This window comes from Pituophis catenifer, unplaced genomic scaffold (assembly GCF_029215685.1).
Source record: "Pituophis catenifer annectens isolate HBS135680 unplaced genomic scaffold, rPitCat1.0.hap2 SCAF_2, whole genome shotgun sequence".
Lineage (NCBI taxonomy): Eukaryota > Metazoa > Chordata > Lepidosauria > Squamata > Colubridae > Pituophis > Pituophis catenifer.
In genome coordinates this window covers 80,459,682-80,483,622 of record NW_027256882.1, presented here as the reverse complement: position 1 = coordinate 80,483,622, position 23,941 = coordinate 80,459,682, and the positions used below count along the sequence as shown (strand labels likewise).

At 35.4% G+C, this 23,941-nt stretch overlaps 1 protein-coding gene across 1 annotated transcript; it reads left to right on the top strand.

The window, feature by feature from the left end:
* The first annotated feature begins 942 nt into the window (after nucleotides 1-942).
* On the top strand, nucleotides 943-22,935 carry ECM2 (extracellular matrix protein 2). The gene is made up of 9 exons (XM_070937010.1): nucleotides 943-1,237; nucleotides 4,364-4,552; nucleotides 8,078-8,674; nucleotides 10,011-10,126; nucleotides 15,977-16,112; nucleotides 17,727-17,884; nucleotides 18,238-18,377; nucleotides 20,955-21,281; nucleotides 22,725-22,935. The coding sequence occupies exons 1-9, from the start codon at nucleotides 943-945 to the stop codon at nucleotides 22,933-22,935; spliced, it is 2,169 nt and encodes a 722-aa protein (XP_070793111.1).
* Nucleotides 22,936-23,941: the final 1,006 nt, after the last annotated feature.

Genomic DNA, 23,941 nt, shown 5'->3' with positions numbered 1-23,941 from the left:
GGTGTTTGCAACCAGGTCGTGAAAACAGCAGGCAAGTGCACACATGCATTCCTACTTGTGTGAGCAGTGGGTGAGCATGTGCACACCTGCCCCATTTGCACTCCACTAATGAGCATCCCACTTACTAATATTGATGGAGATATTACTGGAGTATTTAACTCTCTTACCCAATTGGATGGCCAAGAATCCAATTATAATGTTTTGCCAGGTAAGCAGGAAAAAGTTATTTTTTCACTAATCAACTTCATCTTGGCGAAATGGGCAGCATCCATTTTATAAATAAATAAAAGAATAAACATGGTTCAGAGCACCTGGCTCACATCTAGGTCAAACTTCAGTTTGAATCTGGAGTCTTGTCTTTCCATAGATCTGCAGTGCAAAAATGAGATTCATCCCTGTCCAAATATAACAGAACAACAAAATAACAGAGTTGGAAGGGACCTTGTGGGTCTTCTAGTCCAACCCTCTGATCAAGCAGGAAACCCTAAACCATTTTAGACAAATGGTTGTCCAATCTCTTCTTAAAAACCTCCAGGGTTGGAGCATCTGCAACGTCTGGAAGAAAGTCATTCCACTGATTAATTGTTCTAACTTTCCTTAGTTTTAATTGTTTCTCTCCTTCATTAATTTCCCTCTATTGCTTCTTGTCCTGCCTTCAGGTGGAGAATAGGTTGACCCCCCTCTTCTTTGTGGCAGCCCCTTAGATAGTGGAACACTGCTATCATGTATTTGCTTCCAAAGAACATTGCTTTATCTACAGAAGATTCTCACCCATATATAATTTGTAAATAAAACAAATAGTCACTGATCTTGCCTTAGACTGTCTACTTAATAAGGACCTTAATAAATAAATAAAATAATGCATTTTTCATTTTTAATTCTAATCTCTTTTTTATCTTCAAATGACATTTTCCTTCTTTTTTATGCAGCACTCAGAGAACAATGCAAAAAGCAGTCCTAGTCTACTATCTTCTACTTGTTTATTTGTTCGTTGCTCTTGCCCAGAATAAACCCAATGGAATGCCCGGAAGAGCAAGGCGAAGAATAATCTATAGAAGACTACGAAAGATCCCCTTAAGAAATCACAGTTTAAATAAGCAGTCACAAATTAGACCTCCAATCTCTAGTGTTCCACTAATGAGCATCCCTCTTACTAATATTGATGGAGATATTACTGGAGTGTTTAACTCTCTTACCCAATTGGATGGCCAAGAATCCAATTATAATATTTTGCCAGGTAAGCAGGAAAAAGTTATTTTTTTAATATTTATAAATCATCCATGTAAAAAAGAAAACTATTCCAAATAGATGAATTCTTCTTGCTTAATCTTGGGCATCATGTATGATTTTCATTCACTGTAGACAAATAACAAAAATCTAAAAGTGGTTTTGGTGCTCTTCACCTAATGTGTAGAAATAGATTTTATTGTTTATTTTATGACCTCCCAACTCATACTGTGTTGATTCACAATATGAGATCTCAATAACATAACAATTTCAACAATTTTTTTTTTGCACTCATGTCAGAAGCACCAAGGTACTTCTGTGTTGAAAGGATTAGCCCATTGGGGGCTCTTTTCATGCCCCTGATAAGAGCTGGGCTGAAGGATAAAAGCTCAACCCCCATGGCAGCTCTTGGGTCTCGAATGCAGGCTTGCTAATCTCCTGCCCAGCATTCCAACCACTCAAACCACCATGCTCCACAAGTGTGATTAAATCAAAAATACTGACAAGCTAATGTGTAGGCCAAGTGATTTTCTACTACCAGGTCAAGTTGTTGTTGTTGTTGTTGTTGTTGTTGTTGTTGTTGTTATTATTATTATTGGTTCGATTTATATGCCACCCTTCTCCGGAGACTCAGGGCGGCTTACAATACGTTAAGCAATAGCCTTCATACTTTTGTATATACCTGCTTGGTAGGGCTTTCGGCCCCCCCAAGCGGTGTTCTTTTTTACACAAAGTCAGCCACAATCCGGGTCCTCATTTTACCTACCTCGGAAGGCTGAGTCAACCTTGAGCCTGGGGAGATTTGAACTTGCAGTAATTGCAGCAGCTGGCAGCTAAGTGCTACTTAACAGCACTTTAGTCTGCTGCACCACCAAGGCTCTTACAGTTAAAATGTACAGTTAATTAATACACATCTTTAAAATATTGTAGAACATCATAACCATCAGGTGATTTCCCCCCCCCCTCCAAAGCAGGTAACAGTGTACAAGTATTAGTAGTCTAACAACTTTATTATCAGAGTACATGGAATTTGATAAATCAGTAAGTCAGCATTATTTAGATGATAAACGTTTAGAACTGAAGTCATCCTAGTGAGTGAACAATTCATATAACTGACATCTGCACTCTCAGTGGATGTGCAAACTGATTTTGTGAATGTATGTTCCAAAGCTAATTCATAATTTGAATGGTCTGAAACAACCATCCTGTCAATTATGTTGACCTACTTGCCACAAAAGTGATGGAAAGCATATTATTTCTATCAATTTCAGTTGATCTGGATCAAGACATTAGAAACAGACTGTTGTAAAAAATCCCAGCTGAGTATTCCAAATGAGAGATTCAAATATTTATATTAGTGGTGTTTTCAATTGAAAAGGCCTTATATAAATCAGAACATAAACAGTGTCTATGCAGTTTCCTATGATGAAATACTTGAATCCACAATATGTTAAGTCTCTCTATGCTAATATGATGATTTCAAAGCTAAGTCCAATATTACATTAGCAGATATCTCAATTATAGCCCTTAAAATGCTAGTTTTCTTAGTACAGCCCATTGTACCTTACAAAACACTTCTAGAAGGTTCCACAGCCCTGTGAAACACATCTGGGTGGTACTGGCACATGGGGAGAATAAAATACCCTTGATATTTCAATGCTCTGCATTCTATCACTAAAGATATACAATTATATAAAACTCTGTATCTATTTCTCCAAGATATTCAAAACTAAAATGTATGTGGTAGCAATGATTTGGCTTAGCCATGTACACTGAAAGCATGGCACAAAAATATTTGGAATAAATAAGTATAGTTTCATTAATATAATACATGAATTTAAGTAAAGGTGAAATCATGGCTTTTATTGACTTCATTGTAGTAAACATTCATACTGTACTATGCAGCAGCAATCTTCTGAACATGTTAGCATTTAGCATCTAATTCCAAACATTTTATATATAAACTGTTATAATATGATTGTATTATAAATTGATAAGTATTTACTATTGGAAGATGTCTGTGATTTATTTCATTCTGATAATTCTAGAAATTATACAGTATCATAGTTAGCTTGGTTGAGAAACTTTTTCATGGCAAATAGTTATTTTAGAAAACATCAGAAACTAATCTATAAACCACATATATATATTCCAAATCAATTATTCCTGTTTCAAGGGGCACACAATAAATTAAATAAATGATCTCAATGTGGAATTACATAGAAAAGGTAGGTATATAAAGCAGTTTATTTTAATAAAAGGGCAATTAGAACACACAGAAGTATTATTGCAGACCATTTTTAATAGTCTTTCTAAAGCTGTTCATTTGGGAACATTTATTTTCATATGCTGAAGTATACTAGCATACATACCATATCTTCTATATGAAGTATTTTTGATCTCCCTCAGGAATCATCTGAAGTAATATATGTAGTTTCCTCATTTTCCCCTTGATTGTTTCTTTTTATCTGGAATTTTACCCAAAGGTGGAACTAAAACCACTAAACTCAAATAAGTTGGAACTCAGTACTGAAACTACATCATATTTCTGAAGCTGAAAGCATTGAGGTATCTGCCAAGGATTTCATCCATAAGGTATTTTTAGTCTAGTATTTAGAGTGATTGCAAGTGAAGATCACATTGGAAAAGAACTTACCTATCTGTAGCTTTACAACCAAATGTTCAGTTAAATATATTACACTTTATTAGGATGAACATATATTTTAGAAGATGTTAAATACTTTCTACAAGATTTTTACATCTTCCTTTCCTAACATTATATTCCAGGTGTGGTACAATAAATATTTATATTTGTAATGAGCATACCATAAGTAAGGCATCAATCAATGACCGAAAGGTATTGAGTTGTATTATCCTCTTTTATAAATTAGTTATGAGAATTCTTTGAAATGAGTTTGAATCTAGGTTTCTGCAGATCTAATCTGGCAATCTAATTGTTGCATTATCAACTTCTCACGTGGGATAATATCCTGTTTCATCACCACTATCTGTCTGTCTGACAATAATAGATTGCCACATACATCAAAATTTAGATAAAGCTGGTAGTGAAAATCAGTACACTTTATAATTATTTTATATATTTGTATAATAAAACCTGTTTTTGGCTTCCATTTAGGAAAAGAAGGACGATGCTTTGCTAATGGAATGATTATGTTTGATAAAGCTGTGTGGTCTCCTAAACGCTGCGTTACATGCCTCTGTTCAAAAGGAGAGGTGTACTGTGACGAAACCTCATGCAACCCTTTGACATGTCCCAAATCTACAAAACCTGAAGGGGAGTGTTGCCCTGTGTGTCTGGAGAGTGGTACAGTATACTAATTTCTTATATACATTAAGTGTTCTATGCATATGACACACCGGAAGTCCTTGACTAAAACATTCATTTAGTGACTGTTCAAAGTAAGGATGATAGCAAAAAAGTCTAGTCTTTACACTTACAACCAGTCCTTGCATTTACAATCATTACAACATTCCCATCAGGGGTGAGTTCTACTTATCTTTATTACCGGTTCGCAATGGGATCACGCGCTTGCTTCACTCGTGTGCGTGCCTTGCTTCTGTGCATGCGCAGATCATTGATGATGACATCCAGGGTGGTGGGCGGGGCCTCCTGCCAGTTTTATTACTGGTTCTTGCGAACTGGTCTGAATCGGGGGCAACCCATCACTGATTCCCATGATCATCACCTGATCAAAATTTTGGCACTTGGCAACTGGCATATATTAACAATGGTTGCAGTGTTTCCAAGTCACATGATAAACATTTGTGATCTTCCTCCCTAGTTTCTGACAAAGTTAATGGGGAAAGCCAAATTTACTTAATGACTTTGTGCCTTTCTTAATTGCTGTGGTAATTCACTTAACAATAAAAAAGATTGTAAAATTGGGTGCTGCCTTGCTTAGCAATGGACATTTCAATTCCAATTATGACTGTAAGTTGAAAGGTACCTGTATGTTTCAGGGTATATTAATTTCTTATATATTTGAACATAATATGCACACAAGTATATTTCAGCATATGTCTTCAATTATAGTCAAAAGCTACAAGCGAATGAAAAGAAAAATAATTCAGTGACCCTTGAACTTGCAACTGAAACATTAGTTTGGAAATCGGAATTTGTGAAAATAGTATTTAATCATACCAATAATAATATTTTAAAAAATCATTCAAAAGAACATATTCTGAATGGAATATAATTGCTCTAGGGTATACATATTTGACATCCCAAAATATCAACGTATAGTACACGTAAGTGTAGTGTTCATAGTATACAATACTATAGCATACTAATAGTTTATACTATACTATCGCTTAAGGTATTGATCAGCCTCAAAGTCAGCACTTAAGAACAGTTTAGTGGCATTTGCATTTGCTGCACAGTGGTAATGATAGCATCCTTATTCGTCTGTCCCAAATCACCTTCTAAGTTCACATCTGATAGCCATTAAATAAAAGCCACAAAGATGGATATACATTTACACAATTACATTGGAAAATTGTAGGACATAACATCTTACAATTCTGGGACATCCCAATTCTAAGACATCCATTTTTGAATTGCTGGAACTACCCACAAAAAGGACAATAAATGGCAAATGTGGTATTTCTTGCTCTTAGAGTATTACATTACTCAGAATATACCTGGAAAGGCATGTTTTGATATCACCTAAATCAGGTGTGTCCAACCTGCAGCCTCTGGGCCGCTTGCAGACTGCTTACTTACAGCTAGAAATGTGGCCCCCCAAAATTGTAAACTTTTACCGTTATGATGTAATTTATATACATTAACAATATTATATATTTTATATATGGTTCAAGACAATTCCTCTTCACTCAATGCCAAAAAGTTGGACTACCATGATCTAAACTTTCAGAAAATATTATTTCTTAATCATAATTTTCTTTGCTTACTATCTATTATTATTATAATGGAATCATACAGACTGACCCAAAAAGTCTATTGGGAGATTGCAAGTTGGCTGAATTGCAAATAAAAAAAATATATTTCTGTCATGGGAAGCGATGGTGATTGGTGACAAACTCTAAACTCCCTTGCTTTTTACCAGGACACACAGATAGATAAGCGGAATTGCTGTCCAATGTAACAGCTACTTAGAGGCATTGTGTGTGTCTGTGTGTAGAGAATAAGGAAGATGATATTGACAGAAATATGCAAAAACCATTACCTGGAGAAAAGGGGCTAAAATATGTTTTAAATCCTGAGAAATGAGATAAATGAGATAAACATGTTGAGTGGTACAGACAGATCCCTGCTTGATTAACTGTAGTATAATAAGAGTACAGCACAGTCAAACTGGCATTATTCTATTATTGTAGCCCATCTTAATAAGGATAGTTTAGCTTTCTTGCAGAATTGTTTTCCTGGTCTGGTCAACTTAGTGGAGTGACTGGAAAGGAAACAGAGGGGAGGAAAGGCTTTGATCACACAGTTATGCTTGCCATCTTAATATTTTAACTTCACCTGTCAATGTCTCCTCAATTATTTTTGCATTATTAAGAATGATTTTATGGCACATCAATATACCAAATCACACATGACAGGCAAAAGTTTCTGAAAAGCTCACTTGACAAAGCAAGCAACCACATGCCCTTGGATCTGAGCCAATAAAACTTCAGCACCGGATAGGAGAAAAGAAAGTAGAGCTGAATTATTGCCAATCCCAAAGCAAATATTTCATCTTGGCATTTTGGAAATTTTACAACAGGGCACAAATACACATATTCAGTCTAATCCAAACCTTAATTAAGGCTGAAATCAGCACAGAGCCTTAATGTTTTAAATGTAGCTTGAAGCTCAAAATTAAGAGCTCAATAAACTAATCTTAACAACATTGCACTAGTATCTTTGTATTAACAAAGACATGGTAACAATTTTGGTAAAAGCTGTTTTATGAAAGACAATAATGCACATGTTTATTTTGCTCAATGTACATGCAGGCTATTTTCTCACATGAACTCTGATATCCATAGCAAATAATTTTATAAAAAAATTACCAGCTGTGCTACTGTGAGTAGCCTTCTTGTTCAGCCAGGTGTTTTTACAGCTGCTTTCCTCTGAATATTTATTACCCTATTAGCCCATCCCTCAAACCAAGAGCAGCAGGGATATAACCAATTGATTTTTTTTTAAAGCAACCCAATGACAAAGCACTCAGAATAGCCAGAACATTTGAAACAACACAGTTTGAAAGTTTTATTTAATGTCATGTTTCAATTTTTAAATAGAATTAATACAATATACATGTTTTAGAGTAATCTTATTAGTGGCTTTTGAGTCAGAACACTTTAAAATCATTATGTTTTGCACATCTTGATTGTATCTTAACACATTACACCTGTTCAGAAAAATTAAAAACTTATGAACTTGGAATTTTTATGAGAATTTATACTAGTATCCAATCTATAAATTTTCTTTGCATGAAATATTTATGAATAAGGTAAATAATTAGCAACTAATGATAATAAGACTAAAAAATTAGGACTTTAATATTTAACTAAATATCTGGTTCACATATTCCCTCTATTCTCAATATAAGTAGAGACAGATATAAGTACATCCAATAAAATTGGATACCCATAAAACCACAGAAAATAACAAATTAGTCCAATTAAACTTCTAATATTTCTGATCTTGTGTATAATATTGTTTGCATGCAATATTGATTTTGTATGCACTTTCAGGCACATTAATTATAGGTACTGTATATCTGCAAGTACATCTTTATTGACATTTATTATAAAATGGCATTATGATCTTGTGTTAAATTAGCATTAACTCTCTCTCTTTTTTTTTTTTGCTTATATTCAGAATTAAGTACAATTTCTCAAGGTGACACAGCTGAAGTTTCTGGTGATTCTCCTGTGCCAACTAATCCGAGTGAACCAGTCATGCATTATATGCAGACACAAGATCCAATGCAAAAGAAGGAAGGAACACTTGAAAAGAATATTCATATAAAAAATAAAAGAAAGATGAAAAAGAGGAGAATAAAAAGCCACAAACTAAGAAGAAAACATGAACATATCAATGATCAAAGGGAAGAGGAGGTGGAAACCAGATCAGAGGAAGAAAAAAGAAGAGTTTATGAAGAAGAGGAGCTAAGACTTGAGAAAGAAATTAAAAAACAAGAGCAAGAACAAGAAAAGGAGGAAGAGCAAGAGCAAGAGCATGAGCAAGAAGAAAATGAACAAGCAAAGGAAGGAAGTGAAGAGGAGGAAGAAGACATATTGCGTGGAGATGTGTTCAGAATGCCCCCACTTTTCCCAATTCCTGAGCCTTTTACTGAGATTCCTCCTTTGCCAACTGGATGTTCTGTCTTAGAAAATACAGTAAGCTGTATTAATGCCAAACTCACACATATACCTATAATCAGAGATGAAGAGCTTACTAGCATAGAGCTTGATGGTAAGGATTTTTTTTTAATACATTGAAAGTATTTTAAAAGTGTTCATCCAAATAAAACTCAGAACTCTGTTCAAAGGCATTGTTATAATTATGACAATATAAATAGAGTAAGTTGCTTCTTATTTATTCTGTTCCTGATGCGCTTTTACTTTTACTTCACTCACTGCAGAGCAGAGGTGGTATTCAGCCAGTTCTGACCGGTTCTGGAGAACCGGTAGGGGAAATTTTGAGTAGTTCAGAGAACTGGCAAATACCACCTCTGACTGCCCCCCTCCCCCTCTATTCATTGCCTCCCGATTCCCAGCTGAATGAATCCCAGCTGATTGGCTGGGTCTTCTTTCATTGCCCTGCACACCAGTGGTGGGTTTCAAATTTTTTTACTACCGATTCTGTGGGTGTGGCTTGCTGGGCGTGGCATGGCTTGATGGGTGTGGTTTGGTGGGCGTAGCAAGGGAAGGATACTGTAAAATCTCCATTCCCACCCCATTCCACGGGAAGGATACTGTAAAATCTCCATTCCCTCCCTAATTCAGGGGAAGGTTACTGCAAAATCCCCATTTCCTCATCAGCTGGGACCTGGGAGGCAGAGAATAGATGGGGGCGGGGCCAGTCAGAATTTTTACTACTGGTTCTCTGAACTACTCAAAATTTCCGCTACCGGTTCTCCAGAACTAGTCAGAACCTGCTGAAACCCACCTCTGCTGCACACGGAGTTGGAAAGCAGGTTAGTGAGGCGGGGAGAGAATGGAGATTTTACAGTATCCTTCCCTTCCCCTGGAGTGGGGTGAGGTGGGAATGGAGATTTTACAGTATCTTTCCCCTGGAGTGGGGTGGGAATGGAGATTTTGTAGTATCCTTCTGCCACACCCACCAAGCCACGCCCACAGAACTGGTAGTAAAAAATTTTGAATCCCACCACTGCTGCAGAGGCATAATTATTATTTTAAAATAGGTTTCTCCTGAAGAGAGTTGAAAAGACCTCTCCTTTGTACTTTATGTACTGTAGCAGACAAGCACTGAGAAAGATCTTGAGAAAGTAATCTCCTACTCATTCATCAGTTTTCCAATGTTGCACTTGATTAAACAGTCATGCTTTCTGGAGCTGCAATTTTCCATTATGAAAATTAGGAAAGGAAGGAGGAGAGATCATTTTTATTTCCTGTTTGCTGTTTAATGCAGATACCATATAAATCCTTACTAAAAACAATTTCTAGCATAAAAAAATATTACTGTCTTCTCCTGTGTTTGGTTACAGGTACCTGTACTGTAAATTTAAAAAAAGAAATGGTCAACAATTACAGATAACATTCTTAACTTTTTTCTTCCTTTTCCCTAGGGAATGACATCACTGAAATTCCAGATGGAGCTTTCAATGGGATACCTAATTTGGAGAGAATTGATCTTCGTAAAAATAAAATCATATCATCTGGCATTGGTCCACAAGCATTTAAAGTAAGAAAAATCTATACAATCACAGACAACCACACACATACACAAACAAACAAACAAACAAACGTTATTCTCAACTTTGGATGAAAAGTTAAATGATTTTATTTCTTGCAACACTGGCATCATTTTACTTTCCTCTTTTTATTTTCAATAGTTTAAGTATTTTAAATAATAGCATATTTATAATATTATTCATATTATATAAACATACTTGCACTGAAATAATTTAATGGATCGTAATTTGCAACATTTCTTTTTGGTACCCTCAACTCAGTGTGGACTCTTGGTGACTGCATGGATAGGTCCCTGCAGTTTTCTTGGCAAGATTTAGAAGTGATTTGTCATTGTCCCCTTCCCAGAACTGAGAGAGACTAACTGCCCCAAAGTCACCCAGCTGGCTTTAGGCCAGTGTTGAAATCCGAACCGGTTTGCTACCGGTTCACTGGCCACGCATGCACAATGCGCACCAAAAGGAGGCTTGGGAAGGTAAGTAGAAGCGGGGGGGGGATCAGCTATGGTGCGTAATCCTGCTTTCTAGCAAAGCTAAGCTGCGCTGCACAGCTGATCCCCCCCGTTGTTCTACTTACCTTCCCAAGCCTTTTGGTGTGGGCTGTGTGCCCGTGCAGTACGCACCAAAAGGAGGCTTAGGAAGGTAAGTAGAACAGCCGGGGGGGGGGGAAATCATCTGTGCAGCGCAGTTTAGCTTTGCTAGAAAGCAGGATTTGCTGCTTTCTGGCAAAGCTAAACCCCGCGCCACAGCTGATCGTCGGAAATACCGGTTCAGAGGTAGCTTTTTTAAATTACTATTACTATTCACCCGAACTGGTAGTTCTTATTGCTACCGGTTTGCCCAAACCGGAAGTATTTCACCCCTACTTTAGGCCTAAAGTAAGTCTCCTGGTTTGTAGCCTGATGTCTTAACAACTACACCAAAATGTCTCCAATTTGCAACATTACAATTTTTAAAAAGTAAGAATATCAAAATGTCCTTGTGCTCTAAATAGTGCAGTATTTTGCTTTGGCATAAGAATATTTTGCTATTCTTATGAAAGAATAGATTGCATATTCTTTCATCCATGCCTTTTTACTTTAAACGTTTCAGTCATAAAATTCTATATAATTTTCCTGAAGACTTTTGTAATCCTTAAGGTAAACATCAGATTACACGTTTTTTTGTTTTCTTGGCTATCATGAATTCCAAGAGGATTACACCTTGAGAGAAAATGTCCTAGTTCTTTATTCCACTTTCTGACATAGGAATAAGATCCAGCTCAATATAATAATCGCTTCCATTTTAACAGTTGCTCTAACTGATGTCAGAATAGTACTATTCTGTGCATTGGATACATCACTCCTACCCTGTGATCGTTTCATCCAAAGTGCAAAATAGAAGAGAGATCACCTAGTGTACTATTTTCTATCTCTATTATGCTATTGTTATGTACATAAAAGTATTAAAACTGGAATAATCAAGAGCCACTCTCTTTAGAATTTTACATGCTAATTACCGCAGTATTATTTCTAATATTGTTTCCTTCCTATAGTTATATGGAGAGATAAAACTTTTGCCTATTATTCATGTCTCTCTTTGCTTTTGCTTGCCTTTTGCCAATTCACTTGATGTCTGCTGATGTTTAATAAATAAATATCAAGCTATATTTTTGCTACCTGTATTAAGTGACATGTGTGCTTGCTCTAATTGGCTATAAGAAATTGCTGGGAGCGTGCTGTGTTGCACTGAAAATTATTTCCAGTAATTTTCCAAGAAAAATAGTGTGGGTGCAGCAGGGAGTTATAGCTAAATCCTAGTGCCAGGAGCACCCCAGTTACCAAACATCCTAATTTATTTCCAAGTGCTTAGTCAAGCTTAATCAGCCCTCAAATGCTACACAATGCAGTATTTATTAGGATTTAAAACATCCTACTAGAAGAGTGTTTTTTCTCATGCCCTCAGTACCATAAAGTTTTTGGAAATGGCAGTGACATCAAAATTAGATCATCTCATGCTTGAAGATGAGAAAAAATACACTGCTGGAGCTGGAAGATGGAAACATTATTTGAAAAGCTGAGCTCTTTGGAGATATCATGTCCAGAAGCCCAAGCCAGGAGAACAGATGGATACTTAAGTCTGAAATCAAACTGAGATGGAATGTGATGATCTGTAAATTGATTCAAAATTGTGCTTCAGAAAGGAAGAATTTTGACAAACATATACATACTCAGGAATGAACAATAGGTTCAAGAATGTTCAAGAAATATGTAAACCTGAAATTATCAGGATGTGAAAGTTGAATGGAACGTGTTGGAATAGGTCTCTGTTCAGAAGAGACTACACCAAACTAATGTGAATCTTTCTGATGTTTTAATAAATTATTAAAAAAACAAAATAGTACTGTTAATCAAACTTCATGATAAATTTCCTTTGGGAATGTAATTATTAAACTGGAAGTCTATCCATATGAACAGAACAGGACAGAACAGAATAACAGAGTTGGAAGGGACCTTGGAGGTCTTCTAGTCCAACCCTCTGCTCAGGCAGGAAACCCTATACCATTTCAGACAAATAGTTGTCCTATATCTTCTTAAAAACTTCCAGTGTTGGAGAATTCACAACTTCTGGAGGCAAGTTGTTTGACTGATTACTTGTTCTGTCAGGAAATTTCTCCTTAGTTCTAGGCTGCTGAATTATGCAACTGAAAGGAATTATCTGAACAAGATAAAAGGGAGAAATATAGTCTGTCATTACTGTAACAGAAAGAGACATATTAAAAGACAGTACGGACTTCACAGAAACTAAGACCCAGGCAGTAGAAAGATAATGAAATCAAACGTCTTAAATGAAAAATCAAGCCTCACAGGAACTGCAAAACAACGAAGAAAGAATATTTATGTTAGCAAATAAATGCTTTCTTTAAAGTATTTCAAGAGGATAGGATTCTGAATTTATGTTCAATTATATGTTCAAGTTGAATATCTTGAATAATCTTACAAAAGAAAAGTTAATTTATCAAATGGATGTGTGTGGAAAAACAATCTTAAAATGAAATGCCTAATAAATTATAATGAAAGAAGGGTTATTTTTCAAGAATTATATAATGTACCTGAATTGAATGTAAATTATATAAATCTGTGTATTTTTATGCATTGTAGTTGCAAAATAATGCTTAAAATGGACTTTAGTTTGTAAAAAGGACATTAAATAGTATTAATGGAAAGCACAAGCAAACTAATTTTCAGAGCTTATGCAGCTTAAAGCAAAAGAGTAATAGGATGCATGCATATTAATAATCTTTACCAGATTTGATAAGAAATGAATGGATTATTAGGAAAATAAAGAATGAGGGCTTAGCAATTCAGTTGAATGTTTGTCCTTACGAGAAGGACAAAATACGATGACTAGGTAAAGGCAAACAGAAAGTCAGCCAACCATCGAAAATTATTTTTTTCAGATATTTATGGCCCATGTCAATCAAAACAAAGGGTGGAAAAATTATTATGAAACATTCAAAATATTACTCAAAATATATTTGAATCTATCTTTTAATCAAAAAATAAAACAAAACATGATCTAAAAAACTAAATCAAATATGGTAAAACATGAGCTTTAAATGGGAAATCCTGAACCAGTCTTACATACAGTGTTAAATATGAAAGACATACAAACAATCCTGTATTATGACTATTTAATTGTAGGAGCAGAGGACAAAAGAGACAGCTTGAAGTTCACAATTTAAATAAAGAAGTGGAAGTAAAACATTTTGAAGATACTAGGCTTATTCCTGGAATTTTTTTTAATTATTATTATTTTAATTTGATTTATATGCCGCCCTTCTCCGGAGACTCAGGGCGGCTTACAGTGCGTTAAGCAATAGCCTTCATTCTTTTGTATATTTTATACAAAGTCAGCTTATTGCCCCCACAAACTGGGTCCTCATTTCACCTACCTTAGAAAGGATGAAGCATTAACAAAAAATTAGAGGGTACCTGATCTACCAAAACCAAAAAATGAAGTTAATAATGTTTCTAGGTCTCAGTTAAACAAAAGTCAAGGACATCAATGGAAGTTGGATACAAAACCATGAAGCAAAACCAGAACGAGTTGGCAAGTAATAAGCAGAGCAGGAATCCTTGGGAAAGCATATGTTGCATCTATGAATAAATCCGTAACAGACAATGAAATTGCAATTGCTATGTAGAAAGATCAATAAGAAAACATAGGCGGGCTGGACATCAATAAAATGATATGGGAGATACTTAAAAGGAACAATGGACTTTAAATCTGTGAGTCGGGAAATAAACTTTGACTGGAAATCAACTACAGGATACATTTTTATTTTAATGGAGTAGTATTAATTGCCTGTTGCAGCAAGAAACAAAGAACAGCAGCTCTAACATCTGCAGAAGCTGAATATTGTGCTGTGAAAAAAAGCATGCAGGGAATACATGTGGCCATACAAACTATTGCTAGACTTCAAAATAAAAAAAACAACAACAATCCCAACCATGTTATTTGAGGACAACATGGGATGTATGAGAATTGTAGACAAAAAGCACTCCAAAAAGAAATAGAGTACATAGATATTGAACTGTGAAGGACATACAAGAAAAGGGATAGGTACAACTGAATTATGGCCCAACTGATGCAACGATGGCAGCTGTGCTTACCAATCAGTTGCTCAGAGCCTACTTCCTCAGGCTGGGAGAAGCCCTGGGAGTCAGTACATGAAACCAGTATGATCCACTACAGTACAGAATGCCACGCACAGAACTGATGCAAAAGGAAATGTTTGATACATCATACTTCTGTGCCAGACTGTTCCTTTCATGTGAAGAAGAGACAGCAGGTCACTTGGGGTCCTACTTTCTATCACTATTCTGTCCCTACTATATTCACAAAAGCTGGAATAAACCAAAGCTCTTTGGATCTGTTCATAGTAATTATACCAATATTGTTTCCAGTGGCCCTGGAAAGTTCTTCTTCACTATTTTGATAGAGGTAAGAGGCCGAGACAGTAATACAGATAAAGTGAATTGTCGCTCGCTGTTCATATCTCTCCCCGCTATTGTCTGCTTTTTGCCAAATACTTTGTTAATATTTGCTGATGTTTAATAAATAAATATCCGGCTATGGCTTTTGGTAGCTGTACTGAGTACTGAGTGTATTTGCTCTGGTTTGGATATAGGATTGATTGGGAGTATCCTGGGTCCAAACTAAACTGGATATTACTCACAATAATTTTCCAGTGACAGCCACTTTGTAGCAGTGGTTAAGACAGCAGGCTAGAAACCAGAGATCAGTGAGTTCTAGGCTTGCCTTGGGCCTAAAGTCAGCAGGTGACTTTGGCCTATTTACTTTCAGCCCTAGGCAGAAGGAAAAGGCACACAACTTTCAAAAATGTGGTAGCGACTCAAGTGCACACATACTTCCCTAACTATTGCGTTTATTCATTTCAAAACATATGAGAATCTACTTACCACCCAATGTTTGACTTTCCTCCCAAATTTTCCATATTCTGTCTTTTAATAATTTTGTTTTGCTGTGATAATTTTCCATCAATGTTGCATGATACTAATGCCCCACTTTTATGTTTTGTTTTATTTCACACATTTTTAAATCACTATCTCAAATTTCCAGAGTTTCATACATTGTTCAATTTAAATTTAAATTATTTAAAATTATTATGTTGCTGTGTTTTATTTTAGCATGTGTTGGCAAAGGTTCTTTGACCATTGAATCTACTGTCTCCAAAGAGCTGTAGCAGTACCACACATGTTCTTTGGACCATTAATTTAACTAGTGTAGATGAATAAAACAGAGGTTTACAAAGTATTTTGTATTTTCTTTTAATGCAGAACTTGAAGAATCTGCAACGTTTATATATGGATGGAAATACACTAGTTAGTATTCCACATGGTTTGCCACCATCTTTGGAAGAACTTAAAATAAATGAAAATGAAATCCATGTAATTAACGAAGAGAGCTTTCAAGGTATTTTAAAATGTTACCTGACATCCTTATCATGATGAGTTTTAACTTCATGCAAACAAAACTGAGATCTTTGATTTTCTGGGCAAGAGCTTACTTTTTTTCACTTAGAAGTAACAATTACTTCTTTCATTCCTATGACACAGAGTTATGTGTTGTCCTCATCAAAAATTATAAGAGTGCTACAAACTGAGAATTATAAGATGAATCAGACTTTCCACATCATGATAGACATCATGAAAGTCATTGTTAGGAGGCATTTTTCCTATCCATGAATTCCTAGGAGAGCAGGGAACATTGTGGGATATGGGAAATGCAGCTACATTTTATAGCATACTTGTGCTCAAAGTGGGATTCCCCAAAATAGCTACTGTATCTCTGGCAACTAATACTTACAAGGGAGTCCCTGGTGCTCTTTGAGCTTGGTTGTTTTGCTTGCAGACATTTCATTATCAACTAGGCAATATATCAGTGCTAACAACATGTGGTTTGTTCCCAGTTTCTATACAGTAGCTTCCCCTGCAATGTTGGTGGGCATGTTGATTTCTCTTGATCAGAGTATTTTCTGTTTGACAGTTTATCTGGAGTTTTTGTTTTATTCTTAGCTTTTTACATTCTCTCTTGAATCGTGTGTGGGTGTGGTTTATCTCTGTGTGTACCAAATAAACATCAGGAGAGATTAATCCTAGACAAACAATTAAACAGAAAACTAATCAGGGAACTACCAGGGAGAAATACCTATATCCCCATCAACACCATCAGGACAAGCTATATCAAAAGGAAACAAAGCCCACATTCACTCTCATGGATGATGTTACTTACTTGGATAATTAAACCTCTGCAAGCAAACAGCCAAGCTCAGAGAACATCATGGACTATCTATTTGTCTGCCTAGCTCTCTATCTAACTAGCTACAGTAGCTATCTCTACCTACCTATTATCTATTAAATAGACAGGAGGGAATGTATATTTAGATCCAAAATAAGTTTTCTTCAATGCAACATTTAAATCTGAGTATCTACTATATAAGATCTTATTAAAACTACCAGTACCGATCAGAATATAACTAAGTTAACTACTGAATTTAGCCTTATATTGAAAACTAGGAACTGTCATTTGACAGTTTTAATTCCTACTGCATTCCTTATATGCCCATTAGCCGTCCCAGGTAACCCAGATAGAGTTCTACTTTATTGTAAGGCTACATTAGAAGAATCTGCAAGTCTAATGCAGATTCTTCTAATGTAGCCTTACAATAAAGTAGAATTAGTTCTCTAGTCATGTTTTCTGTCTGACCAACCTCAGAAGGTTGGAAGACTGAGTCAACCTTGAGCTGTTCAGAATCAAACTTCTGACAGTCAGCAGTGAGTTAGCCTGCAGTAGTGCATTCTGTAATTATTTCTCAAATCATTCAGTGGGATATGTATGTATGTATGTATGTATGTATGTATGTATGTATATATGTATGTAATCTGGATAGTTGGTGACAGAAATGTGTTTGTGTGTACATGTGTCCTGATTATTTATTAGCCTAAAATTCTACTCTTAGCTATGGATAATAGATAATACATTAATACTTTATTTAATGTTATTTTAACTGTTTTTTTATTTCTAAAGGTTTAAAAAAGTTGCTAATACTGGAATTAGAGAGCAACAAACTTAGTGAATCAAATGTCAGCCCTTTCGCTTTTCAGCCTTTGAAGAGCTTGTCATATTTGCGGCTTGGGCAAAATCAGTTTAGGACTATTCCACAAGGCCTGCCCCATTCTATTGAGGTAAAATAATTTTTAAAATTATTAATGTCCTTTATTTTGTAAAATTTAAATATTTGTTCAGGAGATAGTTATACATTAGTAATAATCAATTAAGTTCTTAAACCACTTGGCACGTAAGTGTAGAAATTATGAAGTGTATTCCTTCATAATATCTGAAGGAAATAGTTACTGTTTTTCTTCTTCTTTCAGTTACAACTTACATCACTTACATCTCTTTGTATAAAAATAGCATAGCAGCTCTATGAAATCAGTTTCAAATCATAAGTAATAGATTTCAAAGATCTATTTTAAGTTTTAATATACCAAACCATATGATTCCATGTGTTTCTTTTTTCTACCATTTGTTTAAGTAGGAACTATACCTTGATAACAACCAGATAGAAGAAATTTCAGAAATATGCTTTAATCATACCAAAAACCTAAACATCATTGTTCTAAGACACAATAAATTAGAAGAAAGCAGAATAGCCCCATTGGCATGGATCAATCATGAGTAAGTACAAATTACCAGCAATATTTTTCTAATGTAAAAACAAAGAACATTAAAATAAGTTGAACTGAATAGAAGGCAAATTTTCTACAACTGTATTGGAGTTCATAATTATTTGTAAGCTGTTTGTTTTCCTTCTGTGGTACAGTTTAAGAAGAGGGCAATAAGGCTTTCTCAGTTTGAAATAAGTTTTGGAACAGACAAACAGAAAAAGATGCATGGTCTCAATAGAGGATGAAAATAATCTTCAGTGCCTGCTCCGATATATATTGATATATACCATAAGTAGTAGAAGAAGGTCCAGACTATTTTTCACTGGGTTTTAAAATATAAATGTCAGCAGCAAATTCTCTCACTCTTTTCCCTTTGTCATGGACTAACAAGATATGAAAGGTGAATGGTCTCCATCAGACATTTTTAAATAATGCAGTAAAAGAACTTTTCCTCCCTGAGATAATGAAAGAAAGGAATGCCTCTATGTATAACTTAAAGGAAGGGCCTGATTTTTGTTTCATATTGTAGTAAGTTTTAGAGGAGGGTAAAACTGACCATTACATGAATGAAACATTCTAGAGAACTCTGAAAAAACATATTTAAAAAAAGTAGAATTAAAACACTATTCAATCCTTATTATTGTTGAACTTTGCCAACTAAACATATATGTTCAATTTAATTAAAACAAAAGTACTTGAAGCATCTTCCTCCTAAATGTAAAAAAAGGGAAAAAAAAACCCCTCATCCCTATTCTTTAGTTTAAAAACTGAATCAATATAGTCAAGTTACATTATATTACTTTAGCAGAGTTTTCATGAAATAACTGGAGGAGGAAAAGAAGGCAACTGGGCCTATAAATACTTCCATGGTTATTTTTCCCCCTTATGTAGCTTTGAATCTGCCAGTCCCCAAATACTGGAAATTGTTATGAATAATTCGAGAACTGTAATGAGAAAAGAGTAGGTGGTACAAATATTTTTTTCTTTAGGGAGTTGAGATGTTAATTAAAAACAAATGGCTAGCTGGCATTTCTGTTTATAGTCCTATCTCTATATTAAGTAGTGCGGAATCTGTTGCAGAAGTGCAAATTTGCAGATTTTTGAGGCATGAAATAATTACCCTAGCCCCACTTTGAGGTAGAGTCCCTGTTATTCCTGACAGCTTCAACAATGTACTGTAGGTAGTTTTTTTTTTTTTTAGGTTAAAAAGCTGCATGCTTATTTTCTTTCTGGAAGGTGGAAAAATGCAACAAAATTCAAATAACCCCTAAAACTCCATTCTTGACTATATGTCGTGGGGAATTTCTAGAACTAAACTCTCCTAAATGTGCTACCAATTTATATCCCGAGGAAACACTTTGGGTCACTAGATTCTTTGTCTGTGAAGAGTACATATAAGCTTTTCATTAGGGCACAAACAATTTTTTGCCTGGTAATCAGCTATTATCCTTTCCTTGGATAAACTAAAAGGCAGGGGAAGGTTCAAACATACTCCTACTTTCTACATAAATTTTAATCTGAAAGTTCATTGGTCATTATCCAGGGCCTACTGCCTAGATGGCTATAGCTGTCCTAAAGTTCTACTGACTTCTTTTTTCCATATTACTTCATTCATAACTGCCTAATAGCCTTCAACAAGGCTGGGTGGGAGAGTGGTACACAAACATCTGCTGTAAGCATTTGCAGTATCCGTTAGTGTCAACCAAAGAACATTAAAAACATTATTGAGGCCACACATTTTACTAACCAAATTTCTTTAACAAAACAGAAACAAATCAATCAACCCTGGTTCTTCAATGACAATGAATCATATATTTTGCTCTTTTTTTGACTTAATAGTATTGAACTCTCCCATTTGGTTTACTATCATGTACGATCTAAGCCGCAATGGCTTGTGCAACAAAACTTGGAGTCAAAAATTTTTATTTGCTATTATACATTAACCAGATCTTAATCTTGCACAATAATTATAGCTTGTTTGCTTTTTTTCTTTTTTTTTTAAAAAAAACTATTCTTTCCTTAAATTAATGGGAATTTATTAGAGACATGGGTAAAAATAAAAAAGACATAACAGAAAAATCAAACTGTATCTCCTCATTCAGATAACATACTAAGCTACAGTTGCAGTCAGTAAATCAGGCAAACCTATCTGCCCGTCATATTATGGCAAAAAAACAACCAAATTATACCTTAGAGCCGTGATGGCAAACCTATGGCGCATGTGCCAGAGGTGGCATGCAGAGCCCTTTCTGTGGGCACATGCACCGTTACCAGCTGCTCTTCTGGTTTCCAATGTGTGCATGCGCGCCGGCCTGCTGGTCTTCGTGTGCACCGGAGCGCCAGAAACCCAAATACCAGCTGGCCAGGGGGGAACATGCGCACCTGCCAGTTGGTCTTCCGGTTTCGGGCGCTCCGGTGCACATGCGCATTCTGGTTGGGCATTCAGTGCCGAAAAGGTTCGCCATCATTGCCCTAGAGCCACACAGTGGGAATAGATGAGATTGATGCTTCAATATTGCTACCTTTTGCTTTAAAATGTCTGTTATCTTGCTCTTTTGAACTTTTGTGCATTTTTGTCTTTATCCAGGAACTTGGAATCTATTGATCTTTCTTACAATAAGTTGTATCAGGTTCCTTCCTATTTGCCAAAGTCATTAGTACATCTTGTACTTATAGGGAACCAAATTGACAGAATTCCAGGATTTGTATTTGGACATATGAAACCAGGGCTGGAATATCTCTATCTTTCATTTAACAAACTTGATGATAATGGAATAGATCTTGTGTCATTCTATGGAGCATACCACTCTCTCAGAGAAATGTTTTTAGATCATAACCAGTTGAAATCTGTGCCACTTGGAATTGCAGAACTGAAAACATTAAATTTTCTAAGGCTCAACAACAACAAAATCAGGTAATATAAAATAGTGTGTGGGAGATGGGGAGAAGAGTTGCTGTATAGCAGCAGTCTTGAACTTTTTCATCTTGGAGGGGAGGGGGGATGGTTCCACACAAGTGGCGCATGCAGCTTTACTTGCGCGAGCGATGCAAGCATGTGCTTCCACAAGTAGAGCTGCGTGTGCACGCTCACCCACTGGTGTGGACGTGGCTGGTAGTGGCCCCACGTTGAAAGATAATTATATAGTAGGCACTCAAGCAAGTTCTTTTTAATAGGACAAAAGGTGAGTAGTCAGTTAGAAAGTATTGATAATTTTAGTGGGAAAATATTGTTACCAAAATAACCAGAAAAGGATGCCGGATTTGTTTAAAAGTGTTTATCTTCTTCCAGAAAAAAAATTGCTGGCGATCAAATTCCTGGGATGGAATTTGATTGCCAGCAAAGACAGATTAATCATTTGAACATGTAAAAAAAAAATGAAAAAATTTCCAAATACATTGAAAATACCTCAAAACTACTTTTAAAGAAAGGAGTTAGGCGGCCAAACATACCCAAATCTGAATAAACATTGCAGGACATAATCTAGATGGATCTTTGTAGCAATTAGGAATCAAGTTCAAATCAAGGTAGTTTTTAGCTTTTTATGTAGTAGAACTGGGGTGTCAAACTTGTGTTGTCATGGCATTCTCACATGATGTATATCACGACTTCCCCCCCTTCGCTAAACTGGGCGTGGCCAGCGCATGATGCATCTGGTCCTTGGGCCGTGAGTTTGACAGCCCGTAGTAGAAAATTGTGTCCTGTAATGTTTATTCATGTTTCAGTATGTTTGGCCTTTTAACTGCTTTCTTTAAGCAAACATTAAAAGCAAGAGTTGAGCATGCTAAATCTCAATCCAGTAAAGAGGTAACAGCAATCAAGTTATTTCACTACAGCTGATGGGCAACATAACAATAGCAAAAACATATAGAAAGTTCCCCAATATACTATATTTTGATATCCTCCAAGCATATTGCTTAATTAGAAGGGTCTTGTTTTAGCCTGGCTAGAAAGATTCACCTTTGCATTTCATTATAAACAACATATTTACATGGCAGAGTCTTCAATCTAATTTTTCCTTAACCGTCTAAAACTTAACATTTAATTATTTATACATTTAATCAGTGAGAATGTACTGCTATGAGATTAAGCACTTTTGCAATCAGGATTAGGGAGCTACCTGATACAGCAAGGGAACACTTCCTTGCTGACCAGGTATGTAACTAAATGACTGATTTGTCATTTTTGGACTGCTATGTAAGGAACATGTCAATTAGTCAGAATAAGGCACTTTCCAGCTAGGTTTTTCAACTGTCCATCAAAGTTTCTAGCTTGAAAATGATCTGGAAGAAATGATGAGATCTATTAACAAAATATAACAATTACCCTTGTTTCACTAATCCTGGTATGGTTTTACAGAGCTGTCCATCCAGAGCGAATTTGTAGATCCAGGTTAAATAATGAGGAGGAAAATGATGACAGTGATGAGGAAGAAGACTATGAAGATTCGCAGTTAGAACATCTTCATCTTGAACACAACTTTATTAATACCAGGAACCTTTCACCATATGCTTTTTCATGTGTACGATCATATTCCAGTGTGATTCTGAAACCTCAGAATGTTAAATAAAATATTTTGTAATACAAAACTATTTTTATATGCAAATAATACAGTTACGCTATTTGTTCTTCGCCTGCAATTAATGTCATAAAAAGCATCTGAATATTACTGTTGCTTAATAATAGTAATATTAATGGCAATGAAGTATGGAGTATGAGTATGAAGTATGGAAGTATGTAATATGAATGTCTCCAAGAAAGTGGTAACATGCTACAGATAAAATGCTATATTCTAATATACATATAATATAAATGTTTTAAGGAAGAACAATAAAGCTGGAATTTATTGAATTTCCAATTTTAGAGTTGGTTTAATCAAGACAGTTTTCAATTCAATGAATTATAATATTTCACATCCTTTGAAATATGCAATTACATCATTAAAATATCAAAAAATATGTCAAAATTAAGATGTCATGGTAGTAAAAAATAAAAGTTCTGTAATATGAAGACTGTTCATCAGAACTACATTTTAAAAATACTGACTTATTTTTTTTACCGTTGCAAAGTGCATTCATCCTAGCTATGCAACATCCTAGAGATCATTCAAGAATTCTTAGGGGAAAAAACTGTATTTCAAATATTGCAATATGCTCTGATACTTGAGAAAACTATTAAGCACTGTTTGGAATCCTAAAGCCACATACATCTTCAACTTGCTCTATGATTAGGTGGATGTACCAAAGGCTGCTTTCTCTCATGACTCTACATTTAAGTGAACTTGCAAATACCTTTTGTAGGCAGAGTTAAGTGATGTGAGACTTACTTAGATAACATCAATATGGTATTTATAGGCAAACCTATAGAAGAATATCTAAAGCATTTGGGAAAAATTACAAGTCTCCTGAAGGTTTCCCTAGCAATAAATTCAACAAAGCGGGCTATGAAGAAATCACATATTTAGATTTTCTGGTAGGAAAGATATGAAATTAGATAAAAAGACAATATTAATTCTGAAAGAAGTCAAGGCTCGAAAAACAAAGAAGGAAGTTATTTTTCTTCTTGGGTTAGTACTG

Coding starts and splice junctions, on each gene's coding strand:
- ECM2 (XM_070937010.1), top strand. CDS start 943: ATGCAAAAAGCAGTCCTAGTCTACTATCTTCTACTTGTTTATTTGTTC. Junction 10,127..15,976: donor TTGGTCCACAAGCATTTAAA/GTAAGAAAAATC, acceptor CTTTTAATGCAG/AACTTGAAGAATCTGCAACG. Junction 16,113..17,726: donor TAACGAAGAGAGCTTTCAAG/GTATTTTAAAAT, acceptor TTATTTCTAAAG/GTTTAAAAAAGTTGCTAATA.